General features: G+C 42.9%; 1 protein-coding gene across 1 annotated transcript; it reads left to right on the top strand.

Moving 5' to 3' along the window:
* The first annotated feature begins 11,425 nt into the window (after positions 1 to 11,425).
* tmem51b (transmembrane protein 51b) lies at positions 11,426 to 18,049 on the top strand. The gene is made up of 2 exons (XM_071334965.1): positions 11,426 to 11,858; positions 13,038 to 18,049. Exons 1-2 carry the CDS (start codon positions 11,458 to 11,460, stop codon positions 13,447 to 13,449), a joined length of 813 nt encoding a protein of 270 aa, XP_071191066.1. The 5' UTR covers positions 11,426 to 11,457; the 3' UTR covers positions 13,450 to 18,049.
* The last annotated feature ends 102 nt before the right edge of the window (positions 18,050 to 18,151 follow it).

Genomic DNA, 18,151 nt, shown 5'->3' with positions numbered 1-18,151 from the left:
TCAGAAATGCACGTTATTGCAGTTTATTATGAGCACTTAAGAAAATCGAGAAGGGTCTAATTGCATTCGTTTCGTTTTCATTTGGATTTAGTCTGCTCAGACACTTTTCAGACAGGCCTATTTAGGCGAACACAATTGTCAATCCACGTTTATTTGAGTTTATGGGGAAAAGCCATCATAAACGCTCTTTATGAACGTACGTCTATGTGCGGTATGGTCGCGTTCACACGTGCGGCATAATAGCAAGGAGGCAGCAAAGGGTTAATTAACTTAACACTTTACAACCGGGGGAGGTTTCACTCTGGTTGGAAATTTGATAAAGTTCCTGTTTAACATATTCCTTGAATTCTATAGCGACTATCATCGGAGGAAATACACACGTTAGTTAATACAGTTTTCAGGATTACATTATGCATATTGGGGTAGCAATATCGTCATCTTGAAAACACCTGCGATATATCAGGTATTCGATTTGGAGGGAAGTCGTTGGTCGTTGAGCGTTCACAACTGGAACAGGTAAGATCGTCTCAAATTGCAATTCACCTTGACATTTGGAGCAGTGTTCTTCAGACTAACGTTATTATAAGTACGTAAAGTATTAGTGTTATCTGATAACACTAAATAGAAGTGTGACTCTAATGACCAGATGTCAAGGTGACATAATGCCACGGAGTTGGTAACATGATTTTAGTTCCTCCTTTTAAGTTCCTGACTGCCCACTTCAGTAGAGGCGCGTGGGTAAAATAACTGGGGAAGCCAGGCCAGAAAAAAGGGCATACTGTATGTGTTGTGATTATTGCGTTGTTTGATCTATAACTGTTAGTTCATATGCCTCGCCACAGTGATATATAGGCCTAAGGCCCAGACAATAAGAAGACAGTGGCAGAATAAATTCAACCACACCTTTGTTTCTTCACAAAACCGGACAGCAACCTCTGTCCAGTGAAGTTCACAAAGCATATTGCATTACAGAAAGTAAATCAAATCAAACTTTATTTGTCACATGCTCCGAATACAACAGGTGTAGACCTTACCGTGAAATGCTTACTTACAAGCCCTGTACCAACAGTGTAGTTCAAGAAGAGTTACCAAATGAACTAAAGTAAAGAATAATAAAAAAGTAACACAATAACATAACAATAACGAGGCTATATACAGGGGGTAGTGAGTCAGTGTGCAGGGTACAGGTTAGAGGTCATTTGTACATGTAGGTAGGGATAAAGTGACTATGCATAGATAATTAACAGCGAGTAGCAGCAGTGTACAAATGGGGGGGGGGGGGGGGGGGTTAATGTAATAGTCCGGTGGCCATTTGATTAATTGTTCAGCAGTCTCATGGCTTGGGGGTAGAAGCTGTTAAGGAGCCTTTTGGTCCTAGACTTGGCGCTCCGGTACCGCTTGCCGTGCGGTAGCAGAGAAAACAGTCTATGACTTGGGTGACTGGAGTCTGACAATATTTTGGGCTTTCCTCTGACACCGCCTATTATATTGGTTCTGGGTTGCAGGAAGCTTGGCCCCAGTGATGTACTGGGCCGTACGCACTACTCTCTGTAGCGCATTACGGTCAGATGCCGAGCAGTTGCCATACCAGGCAGTGATGCACCCGGTCAGGATGCTCTCGATGGTGCAGCTGTAGAACGTTTTGAGGATCTGGGCGTTATGTTTGTTCCTTGTATAATGACAAACCGGGGCGGAGGTTTAACTACTTTTAATGAACATATACTTCAGCTAGAAAACTCCTTGTTTAGCCATGCAAGGCATTCTTCAACCATCTGCCCCCCGCATAGCCTGCTGGGTAACATAGTCTAAATGTTATTAACACATAACAACACATCTTCCTTCCTTTAAAAGAAAACTACTTTTCTATGTAACTACATATGTCACATCACATTTGTTTACTCAACCTGCATAACACGCAATTTTCAATAACACACATTTCTTTCCCCCAATATTTTATATTTTTTTACATTGCTCCTATTAAGACGCAATAAACATATTCTGATATATTATTATTATTTTTTCAACTAAATATAGTCTGTCCAACAATACTCTATTGTGGCTCTATTTCTTTTCACATAAACAAAACATTCAGTCCAGGTGACCCTTTTTTTTTTGTTTGTTTATAGCAATTCTCAATAAGCCTTTCAGGGGCTCTGACATTCCTTTTAGGTCGTTCTGCTGAAGTGCTTCCTGAAACAGTTGGACAGCGTTTGTTGTCAGTCAGGGTGTTCTGACTGAATTGTCCATAGCTAAAGGCATTTGACGCTTCAGCAGTATCCTCCTGATGATCCTCAGTCACTTGAGTGAATGGCTGCAGCCTTAGATCCACTCTGTTTCGTCTCAGTTGTGATCCATGCTCCGTTCGGATCTCATAGGATCGCGGTGCAACTTCTCTCTGCACGCACCCTTGCTGCATCCAGGTTCCTGTAGTGATGTCTCGGAGTCGTACATGATCTCCAGGTTTCACTTCAGGTAAGTGTCTTGCACTTTTGTCGTGTCGCTGTTTTTGTTTGTCTTTCTGTTTTTCCTTCGCGAGTTTGACTTTGTGAGCACCTCTGGGTGTTAACAAGTCCTCATGGATGGGTAGGTTGGTTCTGATGCGACGTCCCATCAACATTTGTGCAGGTGAAAGTCTGTTCTGCTGCTGTAGATCATCAGATTTTTTAGGAAATCCTCCTTTCCATCGTGTGCCTTTTTCATCAGACCTTTGACAATTGTGACTGAACTCTCTGCTAAGCCGTTGGACCTTGGGTAGTTGGGGCTGGAGGTGTTGTGTCGGAATCCCCAGTCGTTAGCGAACGATCGGAATTCAGAACTTGAGAACTGCGGGCCATTGTCCGAGTACAGTTCAGACGCAACCCCATGTCTTGCAAAGACTGATTTCAGGTAGGTGATTACAGCTTTGCTGGAGGTAGTTGGCAGTGTTGCTACTTCGGGGTAGTTTGAGAAGTAGTCGGTAACAACAATGAGACTTTTGCCATTGCAGTCAAAAAGGTCAACTCCAACTTTGTAGTAGGGTCTGTTGGGTACTGGATGAGGCATTAGCGGCTTTGCTTGCTGCTTTGGCCTGTAGGTCAAACACAGTTCACATGAAGCAGTGGTCTGGCTGATTTCCTGGTTCATTATTGGCCAGTACATTACTTCTCGTGCTCGTCGTTTGCATTTTCCCTCACCCAAGTGAGGGAAAATGTATTTTCTGTAGCATTTCTTTGCGTAGTGTCATGGGAATGACAATCTTGTTGCCTTTGAACACTATGTCATCCACAACGGTGAGCTCTGCTCTGCACATCCAGTAATCCTGTATTCTCCTTGGACAGTTGTTTTTCTGTGCGGGCCACCCTTTCAGTGTTGTTTCTTTCAACTTTGTCATTGTTTGGTCAGCTGCGGTCTCTCTTTGGATCTGCTCCATTCTCTCAGAAGACACAGGAAGTGATGCTATGATCATGTCGACGTAGGCCTGAATCTCAGTGTTTTTCTGTGTGTCAAAGCTCTCTTTCTTGTCGACTGCTCGAGAACATTAACTTTCCCGGGGTATAGATCATCTCCACATCATACTTTTGCAGTCTGATCAACATTCTCTGGATTCTCATTGGACAATCATTCAGTGGCTTAGACATGATTGACACCAATGGTTTGCGGTCGGTTTCTACTTCGAATTCTCGTCCGTAGATGTATTGGTGAAACCTTTTGCAAGCGTATGTGCTCACCAGTAGTTCTTTCTCTATTTGTGCATACCTTGTCTATGTGCCTGTCAAGGCTCTGAACGCATAAGCGACGGGTTGCCATGTGTCGTCATGCTGTTGCAGAAGAACTGCTCCCAGGACAAACTGTGACGCATCTGCAGAAATCCTTGTGCTTTTCTCTGGATCATAGAACCTGAGCACTGGCTCTTCTGTGATTGTCTTCTTCAGGTTTGTTTTTGAAGCAGTTTTCCTGTTCATGGGACCATTCCCATACATTTTTCTGTCCCAGAAGACATCTGAGTGGAGCGGACTGTGCTGACAGTTAAGGTATGAACTTTGCAAGGTAGGTGATCATGCCCATGAAGTGTCTCACGTCGTTCTTGTTCTTTGGGCGCTCCATGTTGTTGATGGCTGATGTTTTCCTCGGGTCTGGTTTGACTCCATCCTCTGAAAGTACGTCTCCCACGAAGATAAGTGTTTTCACACCAAACTCGCATTTGTCCTTGTTTAGTTTTAGGTTGACTTTCCGTGTTAGGTCCAGCACTTGTCTCACTCTCGCGTCGTGTTCTTATTTTGTGGACCCCCAGACGATGATGTCATCCATCATGGTCTCCACTCCTGGAATGTGCTCGAAGATCATGTGGATTGTCTTGTGGTAGATCTCTGGCGCTGAGAGAATCCCATATGGTAGACAAAGAAATCTGTACCTGCCCTCAGGTGTGTTGAATGTGCATAGCCTTGAGCTTGCATTGTCTAGCTTCATTTGCCAGAATCCTGATGAGGCATCAAGCTTACTGAACCACTTTGCTCCAGCAAACTGCGACATTATCTCTTCTCTGGTTGGCAACTTGAAATGCTCTCTCTTGATTGCTTTGTTGAGATCTCTCGGGTCTAGACATATCCTGAGATCACCGTTCTTTTCCCCCACAATAACCACTAAGCTTACCCAGTCTGTATGTTCATCCATTTTTGTGATGACGTCCATCTTTTCCATGCGTCCGAGTTCCTCCTTGAGCTTTTTCCTCAGTGCAAATGGAACTTTTCTGCATGCATGTACAACTGGAGTAATTTTGTCATCAGTACATATTTTGTGTTCTCCTGGTAAACATCCAAGACCCTCAAACACGTCCTCATACTCAGCCAGTAGCGATTCTTGGTCATTTTCAGTCTGTGATGTCACTACATACACTCTTTTCAACAAATTGAGCTTTTCACATGCATTCATTCCTAGAATAGGCTGTACACTTTTTTCCATTATCAGCAGCTGTGCTCTGAACTGTTTTCCTTTGTGCTGTAAATTTACTATGCAGCTTCATTTGACTGGTACGTTCTCCCCAGTATAACCAGTAACCTTAATCTTCACTGGGTGAATTTTGCTCTTCACTTTCAGTGTTTTGTAGTCAACCAGTGACAACAGGTTTACCTGTGCTCCAGTATCAAGCTAGAATGGTATTATAGTTTCATTCATTCACAGTCAATGGCACAATCCATTTAGCTTTAACTGCATTGCATATTTCCACAGAATCAACAAAGTATTCTTCAATCTCCTCCTTGATTTTGTGAACCTTTTTCTTTGTAGCCTCAGCTTTGCAGAATTTTGAGAAATTATTATTTTCCCCACAGTTGTTACATGATTTGCCATATGCAGGGCAGTTTTTGGGCTTGTGGATGAATCCACATTTTCCACATATATTGTTTTGATTCCTCTCTTTTGCTTGTTTTTGTTTTGTAAGGCCTTGTGTGTGGTGCTCCTCTCTTTTTATTGCATACACTGACATCTCATCCCTGCGCAGCTCTTTAGATTGTGCTCTGGTGGTTTCAGCTCCTCAACACATATTCACTGCTTTATCCAAAGTTTCCAAATCAAATCCAAATCTTGCTCACACAGCAATCTCTCCTTGAGTCCATTATCAAGTATGCCACACACTATCCTGTCTTTCACTAGTGAGTCTTTCAGATTTTCAAATTCACACATTTTGCTCAGTGCTCAGCTAAACACTGGTCAAAACTGACTCCCTGTTTCTGATCATGAGAGAAAAACGTAAATCTCTCAAACGTGACGTTCTGGCTTGGTACAATGTACTCCTCAAATTTAGCCATTAGCACAGTAAATGTCAAGTTTGCCTCGTCTTGCTGAAAGCTATTGTAAATGTCCAATGCATCCTCTCCAATAACATGCAGAAAAATGGAAGCTTTCAATTTGTCATCATCTCCCCCTGCACCACGCGCTTAGGTAGATATTGAATCTCTGCTTGAAACGTTTCCAATTGTCAGCTAGATTGGCGCTTCTTAACACCCGCCAGCTTAACCCGGAAGCCAGCCGCATCAATGTGTCGGAGGAAACACTGTTTAACTGGTGAACGTGGTCAGCCTGCAGGCACCCGGCCCGCCACAAGGAGTTGCTAGAGCGCGAGGAGCCAAACCCTCCCATAATCCGGACGACGATGGGCCAATTGTGCACCGTCCTATGGGACTCCCTGCGACGGCCGATTGTAGCACAGCCCGGGAATGAACCCTGGTCTGTAGTAACGTCTCTAGTACTGCAGTGCCGACAGCGTAATTGCTTTTTGGTACACCAGAATTACATTGCGTTGCGGAGGCAGTTGCAGTGCGTTCTGATTTATCGAACGTATGCGTCAAACTATGCGTCAAACTATGCATAGACGGCTTGACAGAAATGGTAACAGAAGGTGAATGTTCAACTTTTGTTGCATACATATCCAGATGATGCTGCGTACTATTTTCCCCTAGGACGTTGCCGGTGTGATCAAAGCGTTAGACTGCTGTGCCACTGGCACTTGGGAGGCCTTAGCTGCTGCCCACTTTGCTGCCTGCATAGCTTCTGCTGATTGCTCCACTCCTGCTTCCCCCTCCTTGACATGGAAGGGAAACTTAATTTTGTACATTAAAGACCTATAAGTGGGAGAAGGAGAAAAGGAAGGACAAGGGGGGAAGGGAGATGGGAGAAAGAGGGGGAGAAGGGGAAGTGAGGGGGAAGAATGGGAACTATGCATTCAATGCCTCTAGCTGGCACGCTTTTATGTTCTTTTTTCCAGAAGGGTTGACAGGCTTCATGCAGCTATCATGTTGCACACAAACGACATGTTCGTCCAAACTTTGTCTGTTGTAAAAGACGCAAACATAAGCATGACACAAGCAGTCTAGCAACTTCATGTTCTTCTTATATGCTGAATTACATGCAGCTTTTTAGGCAAGCATATTAAACACAAGCAAAACACTGACGGGCAGTCAAAATAGCCATTTGTTATTTTCTCATCATTGCGAAGATTGGCAACTCTCAGTACTACATTATATGGCAGCATAACTATGAAGAGTATCATCACAAACAGTAGGCGGTCTAAAGCAGTATTTGACAAACAACTTAAGGAATAATTGTGCGCCGGGCGACGCAAAACGAACTCACCCATTGTCAGATTGGTTACCGGCCGGATACATGCTCGGTTGCCAACCTTCGGTCCGGATACATGCTTATGCTCCACTGCCAACCTTCAGCTGAGCAGTTAGTAGGACCTGTGTGGTTAAAACACAGATCTTTTTTTTGCCCCAATCCAAAACTTACATGCAGCTATCTAGGCAGCATATGGTCATTTCCATGTAAAAGGACTCATGAGCGCCAACATGTGAAGTTCATAGTCTATAAGTTAAAACATATATACATTTTTCAACCATTTTCCATCCTAAAAATTAGGAATAAACAAAGGCTTTGATTTCTGGTCAAACCAATAGAAAAGGGGTCTTAGAAAACATCTACCAGAAAAAAGTCTTAAAAGTTATTGGAAATACAGCAAAACACAATGTTGAAGTAAAGACCCCTGTCAGCTACATAAGATAAACACTTGTATTTAGTTTTGCCTTCTGTAAGTTTAAGAAACATTGCCTTAAAAGTCTGATACCAAAAACCCACATATTTTTAAGATATGTTTTCATTTCTCTCGCTCATGAGGGAGGTTCATGAAAGTTCACAGAAGAAACCAGTAAAGGTAGACCAATTTAGTTCGTGTTTTTACTTATTTCAAATTTGTTTATGAATTATTAAATGATTCAAACTCTAAATTCCATTACAGAATCTGTAATGGAATTTATGGAATTTAGTTGGCTACAGTTGGGTTCACAAGTTTGGACAGCACAGCACTGTACAGTAGAGTTCAGTACAGTCAAGAAAAGTAGAGTATATTCTACTTTAGTACTATACTGAACTCTAGTTTTCTGAGCTGTACTGTACTCTACTGAGCTCTACTGTGCTGTACTTTGACGTCCAAACTTGTGAAACATAGTCCATGATTGGTTCAGATATGGTCCAGTCCACACCAACCAAATTTGGTCTTGTTTTGGGGCCAGAACTCATTAAAATAATAGCCAGTGTGTAGAATAATACCCAAATATGCAAAGAGGATATTGCATGTGTATACCTTTTTGTGTACCCATTTAGGATACACCACCATATTCATAATTATGCATTTCTGTGTGGTACAGATCAGGGACCCATGATGAAATTCCTTTACCGCAATTCCGTTACCTGGTGTAAATTCACTTCACTTACTGTAGTTGAACAACCAAAATAGATTTTTTTCAAAGTCAATGTGTCATGTCATAGCTAACACACCATTCTTTCTGTGGACATTTTTTTAATCTTAATTAAAAGGTGTACACATACTGTAAACTAAGGGAGATTTTTACAGAAGTTCTGTTATTAAACTTCGCATCTGCACAGTTCTTCCAGGAAACGTGTTCTTGTCAAATGTTCACTGTAAATTGTTAAAAGTAGTCATTGTGCACAGAGTTGTATGGTTTGTTAAACTTTGAAATCAATGGTTTTTGTTTGGCATATATTTTAACTGAAAAATCTTAGGTCTCAGCTCAATTCCGTTATGCAATTGCCCATATCAAACACAAGCAAGACACAGACATGCAGTCTAATTTGCGATGTAATGTTATTTTTTCATCATCATTGCAAGCATTGGCTAAGCAGTAGTCATACAGGCAGTCAAATTAGTAGTGTTCTTTTTTCAGGAACTCTGGCTAGTGGCTAAGATATGGCAGCAACTATAAAGACACAGGATTTTTTGTTGCTCCAATCAAATGTGTAGATACTGCGTCCTGCTTGTGCAACTGCAATATACGTTACAATAGACCGCGAAGGTGGTATAGCCTTCATAATATATTTTGGGGGGAATGTTGGTTGAAATCGCTACAGGGTTTTTATTTCAGTTGTTCGGAAAAATGAGTCAGCTACATAGGTTACATTATCATGGTTCAGAAGAGGGTGAGTAAAGAGAGACATTTGAAGGGAGGGGGAGTGTGAGTAGAATAACACGTGCGCAGAACGTGATCAAGATCCTTAGCTTTGAGAAAGAGGTTTCCGGTGGTGCGGGCAGGGGCAAAAAGTCTGTATTTGCCACATTAACAATGATTCATAGCATGATATGGAGGTACAGTGGGGAGAACAAGTATTTGATACACTGCCGATTTTGCAGGTTTTCCTACTTACAAAGCATGTAGAGGTCTGTAATTTTTATCATAGGTACACTTCAACTGTGAGAGACGGAATCTAAAACAAAAATCCAGAAAATCACATTGTATGATTTTTAAGTAATTAATTTGCATTTTATTGCATGACATAAGTATTTGATCACCTACCAACCAGTAAGAATTCCGGCTCTCACAGACCTGTTAGTTTTTCTTTAAGAAGCCCTCCTGTTCTCCACTCATTACCTGTATTAACTGCACCTGTTTGAACTCGTTACCTGTATGAAAGACACCTGTCCACACACTCAATCAAACAGACTCCAACCTCTCCACAATGGCCAAGACCAGAGAGCTGTATAAGGACATCAGGGATAAAATTGTAGACATGCAACAGGCTGGGATGGGCTACAGGACAATAGGCAAGCAGCTTGGTGAGAAGGCAACAACTGTTGGCGCAATTATTAGAAAATGGAAGAAGTTCAAGATGACGGTCAATCACCCTCGGTCTGGGGCTCCATGCAAGATCTCACCTCGTGGGGCATCAATGATCATGAGGAAGGTGAGTTATCAGCCCAGAACTACACGGCAGGACCTGGTCAATGACCTGGAGAGAGCTGGGACCACAGTCTCAAAGAAAACCATTAGTAACACACTACACCGTCATGGATTAAAATCCTGCAGCGCACGCAAGGTCCACCTGCTCAAGCCAGCGCATGTCCAGGCCCGTCTGAAGTTTGCCAATGACCATCTGGATGATCCAGAGGAGGAATGGGAGAAGGTCATGTGGTCTGATGAGACAAAAATAGAGCTTTTTGGTCTAAACTCCACTCGCCGTGTTTGGAGGAAGAAGAAGGATGAGTACAACCCCAAGAACACCATCCCAACCGTGAAGCATGGAGGTGGAAACATCATTCTTTGGGGATGCTTTTCTGCAAAGGGTACAGGATGACTGCACCGTATTGAGGGGAGGATGGATGGGGCCATGTATCGCGAGATCTTGGCCAACAACCTCCTTCCCTCAGTAAGAGCATTGAAGATGGGTCGTGGCTGGGTCTTCCAGCATGACAACGACCCGAAACACACAGCCAGGGCAACTAAGGAGTGGCGCCGTAAGAAGCATCTCAAGGTCCTGGAGTGGCCTAGCCAGTCTCCAGACCTGAACCCAATAGAAAATCTTTGGAGGGAGCTGAAAGTCCGTATTGCCCAGCGACAGCCCCGAAACCTGAAGGATCTGGAGAAGATCTGTATGGAGGAGTGGGCCAAAATCCCTGCTGCAGTGTGTGCAAACCTGGTCAAGAACTACAGGAAACGTATGATCTCTGTAATTGCAAACAAAGGTTTCTGTACCAAATATTAAGATCTGCTTTTCTGATGTATCAAATACTTATGTCATGCAATAAAATGCAAATTAATTACTTAAAAATCATACAATGTGATTTTCTGGATTTTTGTTTTAGATTCCGTCTCTCATAGTTGAAGTGTACCCATGATAGAAATTACAGACCTCTACATGCTTTGTAAGTAGGAAAACCTGCAAAATCGGCAGTGTATCAAATACTTGTTCTCCCCACTGTATATCACTATTAAATGAGTGTCATTTTGAAGCTGTCAAAATGGAATGTCCTTATAATATATGCAATTTAGCTCTGTTTGTTATGCTGTAGTAATACAACCTGATTAGCAACCTAGGGGTGTAATGTTGGTTTAGCATTATTTAGGAGGGCTAGACCATCAAATAAACATACAGGACTTTGACTGGTTAATATATTTTCACTGGAAATAGCAACATTCACAAAGTGAAGTATTTAACCTCCAACAATACATGTTAAACAGCAGGGCTAGCCTTTATTCAAACGTTCTAGTCTTGAGGAAGATTTCCTAGAACTTGACTGCAATAGTCTCTAGACCTAAACCTACATTTTGTCCAGGTGCTTTTTGGTCAGTGATTGGCTCATTCACATACTCATTCAGCTCTCTTTGGTTGGCACTATTCCAGCAGCTCTTCATTATGTCAAATGTGTTTGTGAAGAACGAAAACACGGGTTAATGTAAACCTCCTTGAACTGCTTTGTCTTTGGCCCCCTTCCCAGCCACATTGTGTCTATCCCAGGAAGTTGTTCATTGTCATCTGATTTCAGCTAGTCTAGCCCTTTGCCGGTTTTATTGTACTGCTATGCCCCTGCTCCTGACTAAATGCGAGAACCACCCCCCTTTCTCCCACACTGCAGGTTAGGACAAGTCTCCTCTCCCCAGTCTACAGTGTCGGGTGGTGGGACTCGGTGGGGGGATGTGTACCAGTGGTGTTCCAGCCAGCTCCAGCCATGGGGTCAGCCGGTCGGGCTCCTCGTATGCCCTGTGTGCCCTTGGGGTGGGGCTCATAGCCCTGGGCATTGTCATGATTGTGTGGACAATGGTTCCCGGGGATACTACCCAGACAACCAAGACTCTAGGCAACTCCAGTATAACAGAGCCAGCAGACCATGGTGAGGATGGCGATGGCGAGGAGGACAAGGAAGCAGCGAAGACCTTATCAATAGCCTATGTGCTGGTGGGGGCAGGGGTGGCCATGCTGCTACTGTCTATCTGCCTGGGGGTGAGGAACAAGCGGAGGAAGCACCAGAGAAGACAGGAGACACGGGCCATAGGAGTCCGCTTCGTGGACCATGTGGCTGGGGAGGCAGGACAGAAGTGAGTGCTTCAATCGATTTAGATAATCACTGTCTAACAGTGATTGATTTGAATCATCCAAGAAGGGATTCAGAGGCTTTGTTTTCACTATAAATCCATATATGGCTTACAGTGAGCTCCAAAATTATTGGGAATTGTAGTAAAAAGTGAAGTACTTGGTTTCATCTTTCATAGCACACAATGAATACATTAAGCTTGTGACAACAAACTTGTTGGATGCATTTGCTTTTTGTTTTTGTTGTGATTGAGATTATTTTGTGCCCAATAGAAATTAATGGTAAATAATGTATTGTGTAATTTTGCAGTCACCTTTTATTGTAAATAAGAATAGAATGTGTTTCTAAACACTTCCAACATGACGCCATACATGACTTGATGTAATCATTGTGTGCTAGGAATATGGGACCAAATACTAAACTTTTGACTACTTTAAAACACATGGGGGGGGACTATGTACAAAAAGTGCTGTAATATCTAAACGGTTCACCTGATATGGATGAAAATACCCTCAAATTAAAGCTGTCAGTCTGCACTTTAACCTCAGCCATTTCATTTCAGATCCAAAGTGCTGGAGTACAGAGCCAAAACAACATAAATTCACTGTCCCAATACTTTTGGAGCTCACTGTAGTTCCCAGGATGATGCCTGGAAATGAATATGTTCCTGATAATGTTCCTGTGTAACTGTATGTCCTATAATTGTCCCTTTTGATTGACACAGTTCCATTAAAGCACCAGTTATCTAGTCTCTCCCAATCCAAGCTAGTTAAAGGAGCTACATGCAACATTTCCACCTGCAAAACTAGCACCAAATGTCATCACATACCAGTAGTAATAAAGGAATACATATCCATGAGAGAAACAAACAAACATTGATCTCTGAGATGCTGCAAAGCTTTTTACCACAACGGGTCAGTTTGACTAGTTGTTGTTGTGTATGTACAACTTCCTGCATTACAATTGACTCTCATTCGTGAGGCTAACAATAGCAAAAACATGGCAATACAAAACTTCTTAATGTCCTTGCTACGGATGTTTTGGGGATTATGATCAGGTAAGAAGCAGTACTTAGCTATTTTAGGCATTTCTAGTATCCTTAAAAAAACATGAAATGTAAATGATGGCACAAATGTGACATGTTTCTTATTTTAAACCGGTGTCCCTGTACATTGTTTTGCAGTTTAGATGAGTCAGTCCCAGTCTACAACGTGCCCAGCTATGAGGAGGCGGTCACCAGTGGCCAGTTCCCAATCCGCCAGAGCAACTTACGCCAGAGCAACTCCCAGCTGCCTTCCTACGAGGACCTCATTAGTGCTGTGGAAAACGAGGGTGAGGGACCAAGTGCTGCCCCAGTTAAGGAGGCTCATCCTAGCAGTCCCACTCCTGAGCTCCAGCCCGCCGCTGCAGCCAACCCCCACAGCAGCAGCCGAGCCGGCCGGGTACTACGGCCCAACAGGGTACGCAGAATCAAGTCTGAGAAACTCCATCTGAAGGACTTTCGTTTTAACATTCGCAACCCTACTGATGCGAAGGTGACCATTGAACCAATCACTCCGCCACCACAGTATGACGACAAGATGCCTGAGTTCTGACAGCACGCCACTGCTTATAACTATAAGTTAACTATCGAAGATGTGCCAAATTAAATTATCCAGCTCAGGGAGCCAGCTATTCATTTTGTTTGCTAACTTGCTAAGTGGCTAGCTTGCAAGATCAAGCTTCTTGGTTATAGCAGACAGTCAATCCCCTCCTGGATCAAGATCCCTGCTACCTACATTTGTTTTGTGCATCAAATTTCTAGGATTTCAAATGACTTTTTTACGTTTGGAAAGAACTAGCACCCCTTGTGTGCACTGCCGGTAATACTGTATATCACGGTATGGTACAGGAATGGTGTGAAGGTAAGAACCTGGATACCGCGCAACCCTGCCCTACAGGACACACTGCACCAAATACCCTAGTTTCAGACTCCTAATGATCCTTACACCTCTGAAGCCACTTCCATACCAGTCGAAATAACTTATCTCTGAACTCTCAAAAGCTGTTTTTCCACCAAGTTTTGGATAAGGGGAATAATGGGGTGTTAACACTCTGTGGAGACTAGAGATTCTGACCGCCAGTGTGACCCCCCTCCTTTTTCTCTCCATAAGCACACTTGGCCGTTCTTCTTCAGTCTGCTGATGCAATCAGGTCCTCAAACTCAGGGGAGCGCCAGGGTGGGGAGGTTATTAAAAATGCATCGGGGTCCTCTGGGTCTGTCTCCACATCAGACATGATGTCTTCAGTTGCCCCTACAAATCGCTGCTTCTTTTCGGCAGAGTTCTTTTGACCGACTGTCTTGAACGCTTGAATCTCAAAGCTAAAAAAAAAAATAGCACAAGTCTCAACTTTTAAAAACTCAGTACTGTATTTAAAATGTATGGATTGGTTTACATTTATAATCTAACCCGTCTCTGGCGACGCAGTCTTCTCTTTTGTATGTTCCATTCCTTTGCTCTGTCTGCGGTGTCTGACGACTTATGCATCTCTTTCAGTCCAACACCGATTTGCAGCTGCATCTGAGGTGACAGTGTGGTCTATTAGCAATGGTTATATGCTTCAAAATCGTTGAAAAAAGGATCAAATGTAGAATATTGTTGCAGTCAGTCCATGTCTTCATAGGACTACTCGCCTTCAAATTCTGCCATGCGCCTCTCTCTATCTGTGTACCTTCATCTCAGCTGACTGACCAGCAGACAGTACACAGGTATTGTGCGGACTGTTGTTCCTGAGACATTAGTTGACAAAGAAAGGTCATGCATGATATTTGCACTAACACTTAATATTAATATATTTGCACTAACACTTAATATTATATTTGAGAATGCTAAAATAACCATCATACAAGAACCTACCCTGATTGCTTGGTTGGACTTTTTCCCCAAAAAACTATTGTCAAATTCCAAGTCATAAGTGATCACATTTGTCTTCACTTTTCTTGCGGCTTATACTATATTTGTCCTCCTCGCCAGCATTAATGTGTAGATCCCTTACTGCCCGCTATTAAAACAGAAAAGAGCATCATTAGTAAATTAACATGATTCAAATATTCAATGTTAGCTACCACCAGTGTGCAAGTTGCAAAAGTAAACATTGAACTTACGGATAGCTCATTCCTTTTTTGCCTGACGAACGCCCGTCATCCTTTCAGGTGCAGTCGCTGCAGAAGTGCTTAGCTGTAGCTGCTGCTGTTGTTGTTGTTGGAATAGCTAGTTGAGCTACTTGTGTCATCAGTCTTTCGTCCATATCAGCCACCGTGTTGTAGACCGGCATCTGATTCAGCCTGGCTATGACATGAGTTGTTGGAAATCCATGCCCTCATTTGGTGATGCATCATTCCCTTGCACAAAGAAACTTCCGGCAGGTCCCAAAAACGAATTGTATCAATAACGTTTTTTTATCAATAGCACCTTGTCTCCTTTGCTGTATTTTACTACTTGCAGGTTCCTTCTCGACAATGCAACAACAATAAGAAATAATAAAAGATAAGAATACGAACATAAAGTAAATGGCAGTAGAATATAATAAATATTTAGCATAAACAGACGCAACTTTGTTTTTTTTATCCAGTCGGATAAACACTCCAAACGGTCTACCCGACAGCCCGGAGGCGTCCGCATGATCCTAAAGCACAGCATTGCCTCATTTTGTATCACATTCCAATGATAAAACTGTGGGGGACAAAAATGCAATTTCGGAATGTCCCCAGTACGCCCCTGAGCATCAGTATAATACAGTTCAGAAACTGTCTCTGCGGCTGTTGGTATCCGACCTCATGCTCCGATACCATCTGCCGACAGTAAGGGAGATAAACGCTCATGGCTGGGGTGTATGGTGTCCTAGATGATGCTGCGTGCCTTCCTTGGGCACTGTTTCGAGTAGATGTCCTCTATGGGTGGGAGCACGGTCCCAGTGATGTACTGGGCCGTCTTCACCGGCTGGAGGGCCTTGCGCTTGTGGACGGAGCAATTCCCATACCAGGCCGTCATGAAACCAGTCAGGAGGCTCTCGATGGTGCAGCGGTAGTATTTGGAAAGCAGTGAAAAGCAGATTACTCCATCACACACCGGACGGACAACCATGTACTGCAATGTCAGAATGAAGTTAACAAAATGCAAGGGAGCATTTGGACACAGGCGAAGACCAAGGCAGAGAGGAAAACAATAAAGACTGAAACTGGGGCCAGAGCTACTTAAATTGACACATTTCATGCCCATAGACATGGCTGTAGTGGACCATATGCATAATGTTTTACTGGGGAATATTGGTGTGCTGAATGATGTCATACTAAGAAATATTCAGCTTAAAGTTGATGCACCGAAAACACCTGGAGACATGGGCCAACTACCTGCTAAAATCTCAAATCTCCTCAGGGTTTTCTCATTTCAATGCACAAGAATGGAAAAATTGGACATGCGTTTACTTCTTATTCACTCTGAAGGGACTTGAAAGACAGCAGATAGCCTAGCAGTTAAGAGCGATGGGCCAGTAACGGAAAAGGTTGCTGGTTTGAATCCCCGAGCCGACAAGGTGAAAAATGCGTCTGTGCCCTTGAGCAAGGCACTTAACCCTAATTGCTCCAGGGTCGCCGTCAATAATGGCTGATCCCTGCTGTTTGTCATATCAAGTGAAGATGGGAATGATCTGTATATTGTCTTCACATTAATTTATCCAAACAAGGATCTATCTCACCATTGTACAGCTTACAGAACAGCGTGATAAGGTAGACATGCTGGGAGAGGTTATAAGCACTGATCAAAGTAGAAGTTTTTCCGCTCATCGTGTACTTACTTGCAAAGTGGTTCACTGCTGACAGACGGGCCTACCATGCTTTCAACCAGATGTAGAGCTAACACCGGGCATAGTAACACAGTTGTTCTCTTGTGATGTGTGCTTGTTGGTCCAGCATATGAAAACACACATTTCTCATGTCATGGCTCGTGTAAATTGGTTCCAGAAACATCGGAATCAATATAATTTCAAGCCCCGTGTTGAGGTTTGGGACAAGGCATTGGAATCTGTATCAGAGGCATAGTTTATTCCAGTTCAGAGGATTATGAAGAGTTGTGCATATTGCCAGTATAAAGTGCATTTTGCCAGGACTACAGAGACAGTGGCTGTGGTAGTACCTGTTTCAAGCAGGGCTGCTTTTGGGGCATTACATATTTTTTATTTAACCTTTAACTAGGCAAGTCAGTTAAGAACAAATTCTTATTTGGCTACTTGGTAGTGCAACTGTAACGGATGTGAAATGGCTAGCTAGTTAGCGGGTACGCGCTAGTAGCGTTTCAATCAGTTACGTCACTTGCTCTGAAACCTAGAAGTAGGGTTGCACCTTGCACTGCAAGGGCCGTGGCCTTTGTGGAGCGATGGGTAACGATGCTTCGTGGGCGACCGTTGTTGATGTATGCAGAAGGTCCCTGGTTCGCGCCCGTGTCGGGGCGAGGAGACGGTTTAAAGTTATACTGTTAAATTGATGCTGTTGACCCAGATCACTGGTTGCTGCGGAAAAGGAGGAGGTTGAAAGGGGGGTGAGTGTAACGGATGTGAAATGGCTAGCTAGTTAGCAGGTACGCGCTAGTAGCGTTTCAATCAGTTACGTCACTTGCTCTGAAACCTAGAAGTAGGGTTGCACCTTGCTCTGCAAGGGCCGTGGCCTTTGTGGAGCGATGGGTAACGATGCTTCGTGGGCGACCGTTGTTGATGTGTGCAGAGGGTTCCTGGTTCGCGCCCGTGTCGGGGCGAGGGGACGCCGTAAAAGTTATACTGTTACACAACTATAAGACATCAAGGGGCCTACCAGTGGGAATTTTGAGAGCAGAGCTACTGTTTATTTATTCATTTGTAGCGGTATTTAAAAATATATATATTATTCATTGTTTGTTTATTTTAAAAAGTGTATCATACTTTTTACACGTTTTATTATCTGTTTTGTATATGGAACTTTGCATTGTACTGTGAAACTGATTGAGGTGTTAAAATCCCATTTGTCAACCAGCCTTTTTATCTTGGCCTTTAATCAATTACGCTTTTGTTTTATGTTCTTTGATAACATATGATCTCTTTTATTGCCGTGCTTGTTTCTTAATTGTATTGTTTTAAGTGTGTTACTGTTTTAAATGCACTTCAAATAAAGTTTGAATTGAAGTTTGATTTGATATTGGATCTTTAATGGATGATTCTATGAATATAGACTCCATTCACTTTATAGTCTCGTTCTTAAGATGTTTTTAAAATGTATGAACTAGGATTTAG

The sequence above is a fragment of the Salvelinus alpinus genome, chromosome 12 (genome assembly GCF_045679555.1).
Source record: "Salvelinus alpinus chromosome 12, SLU_Salpinus.1, whole genome shotgun sequence".
Lineage (NCBI taxonomy): Eukaryota > Metazoa > Chordata > Actinopteri > Salmoniformes > Salmonidae > Salvelinus > Salvelinus alpinus.
This window is presented reverse-complemented; position numbering and strand designations above follow the sequence as displayed.

Excerpts from the sequence above, each read along its gene's own strand:
- tmem51b (XM_071334965.1), top strand. The coding sequence starts at position 11,458 with ATGTGTACCAGTGGTGTTCCAGCCAGCTCCAGCCATGGGGTCAGCCGG. Across the intron at positions 11,859-13,037 it reads GCTGGGGAGGCAGGACAGAA|TTTAGATGAGTCAGTCCCAG; the intron begins GTGAGTGCTTCA and ends ATTGTTTTGCAG.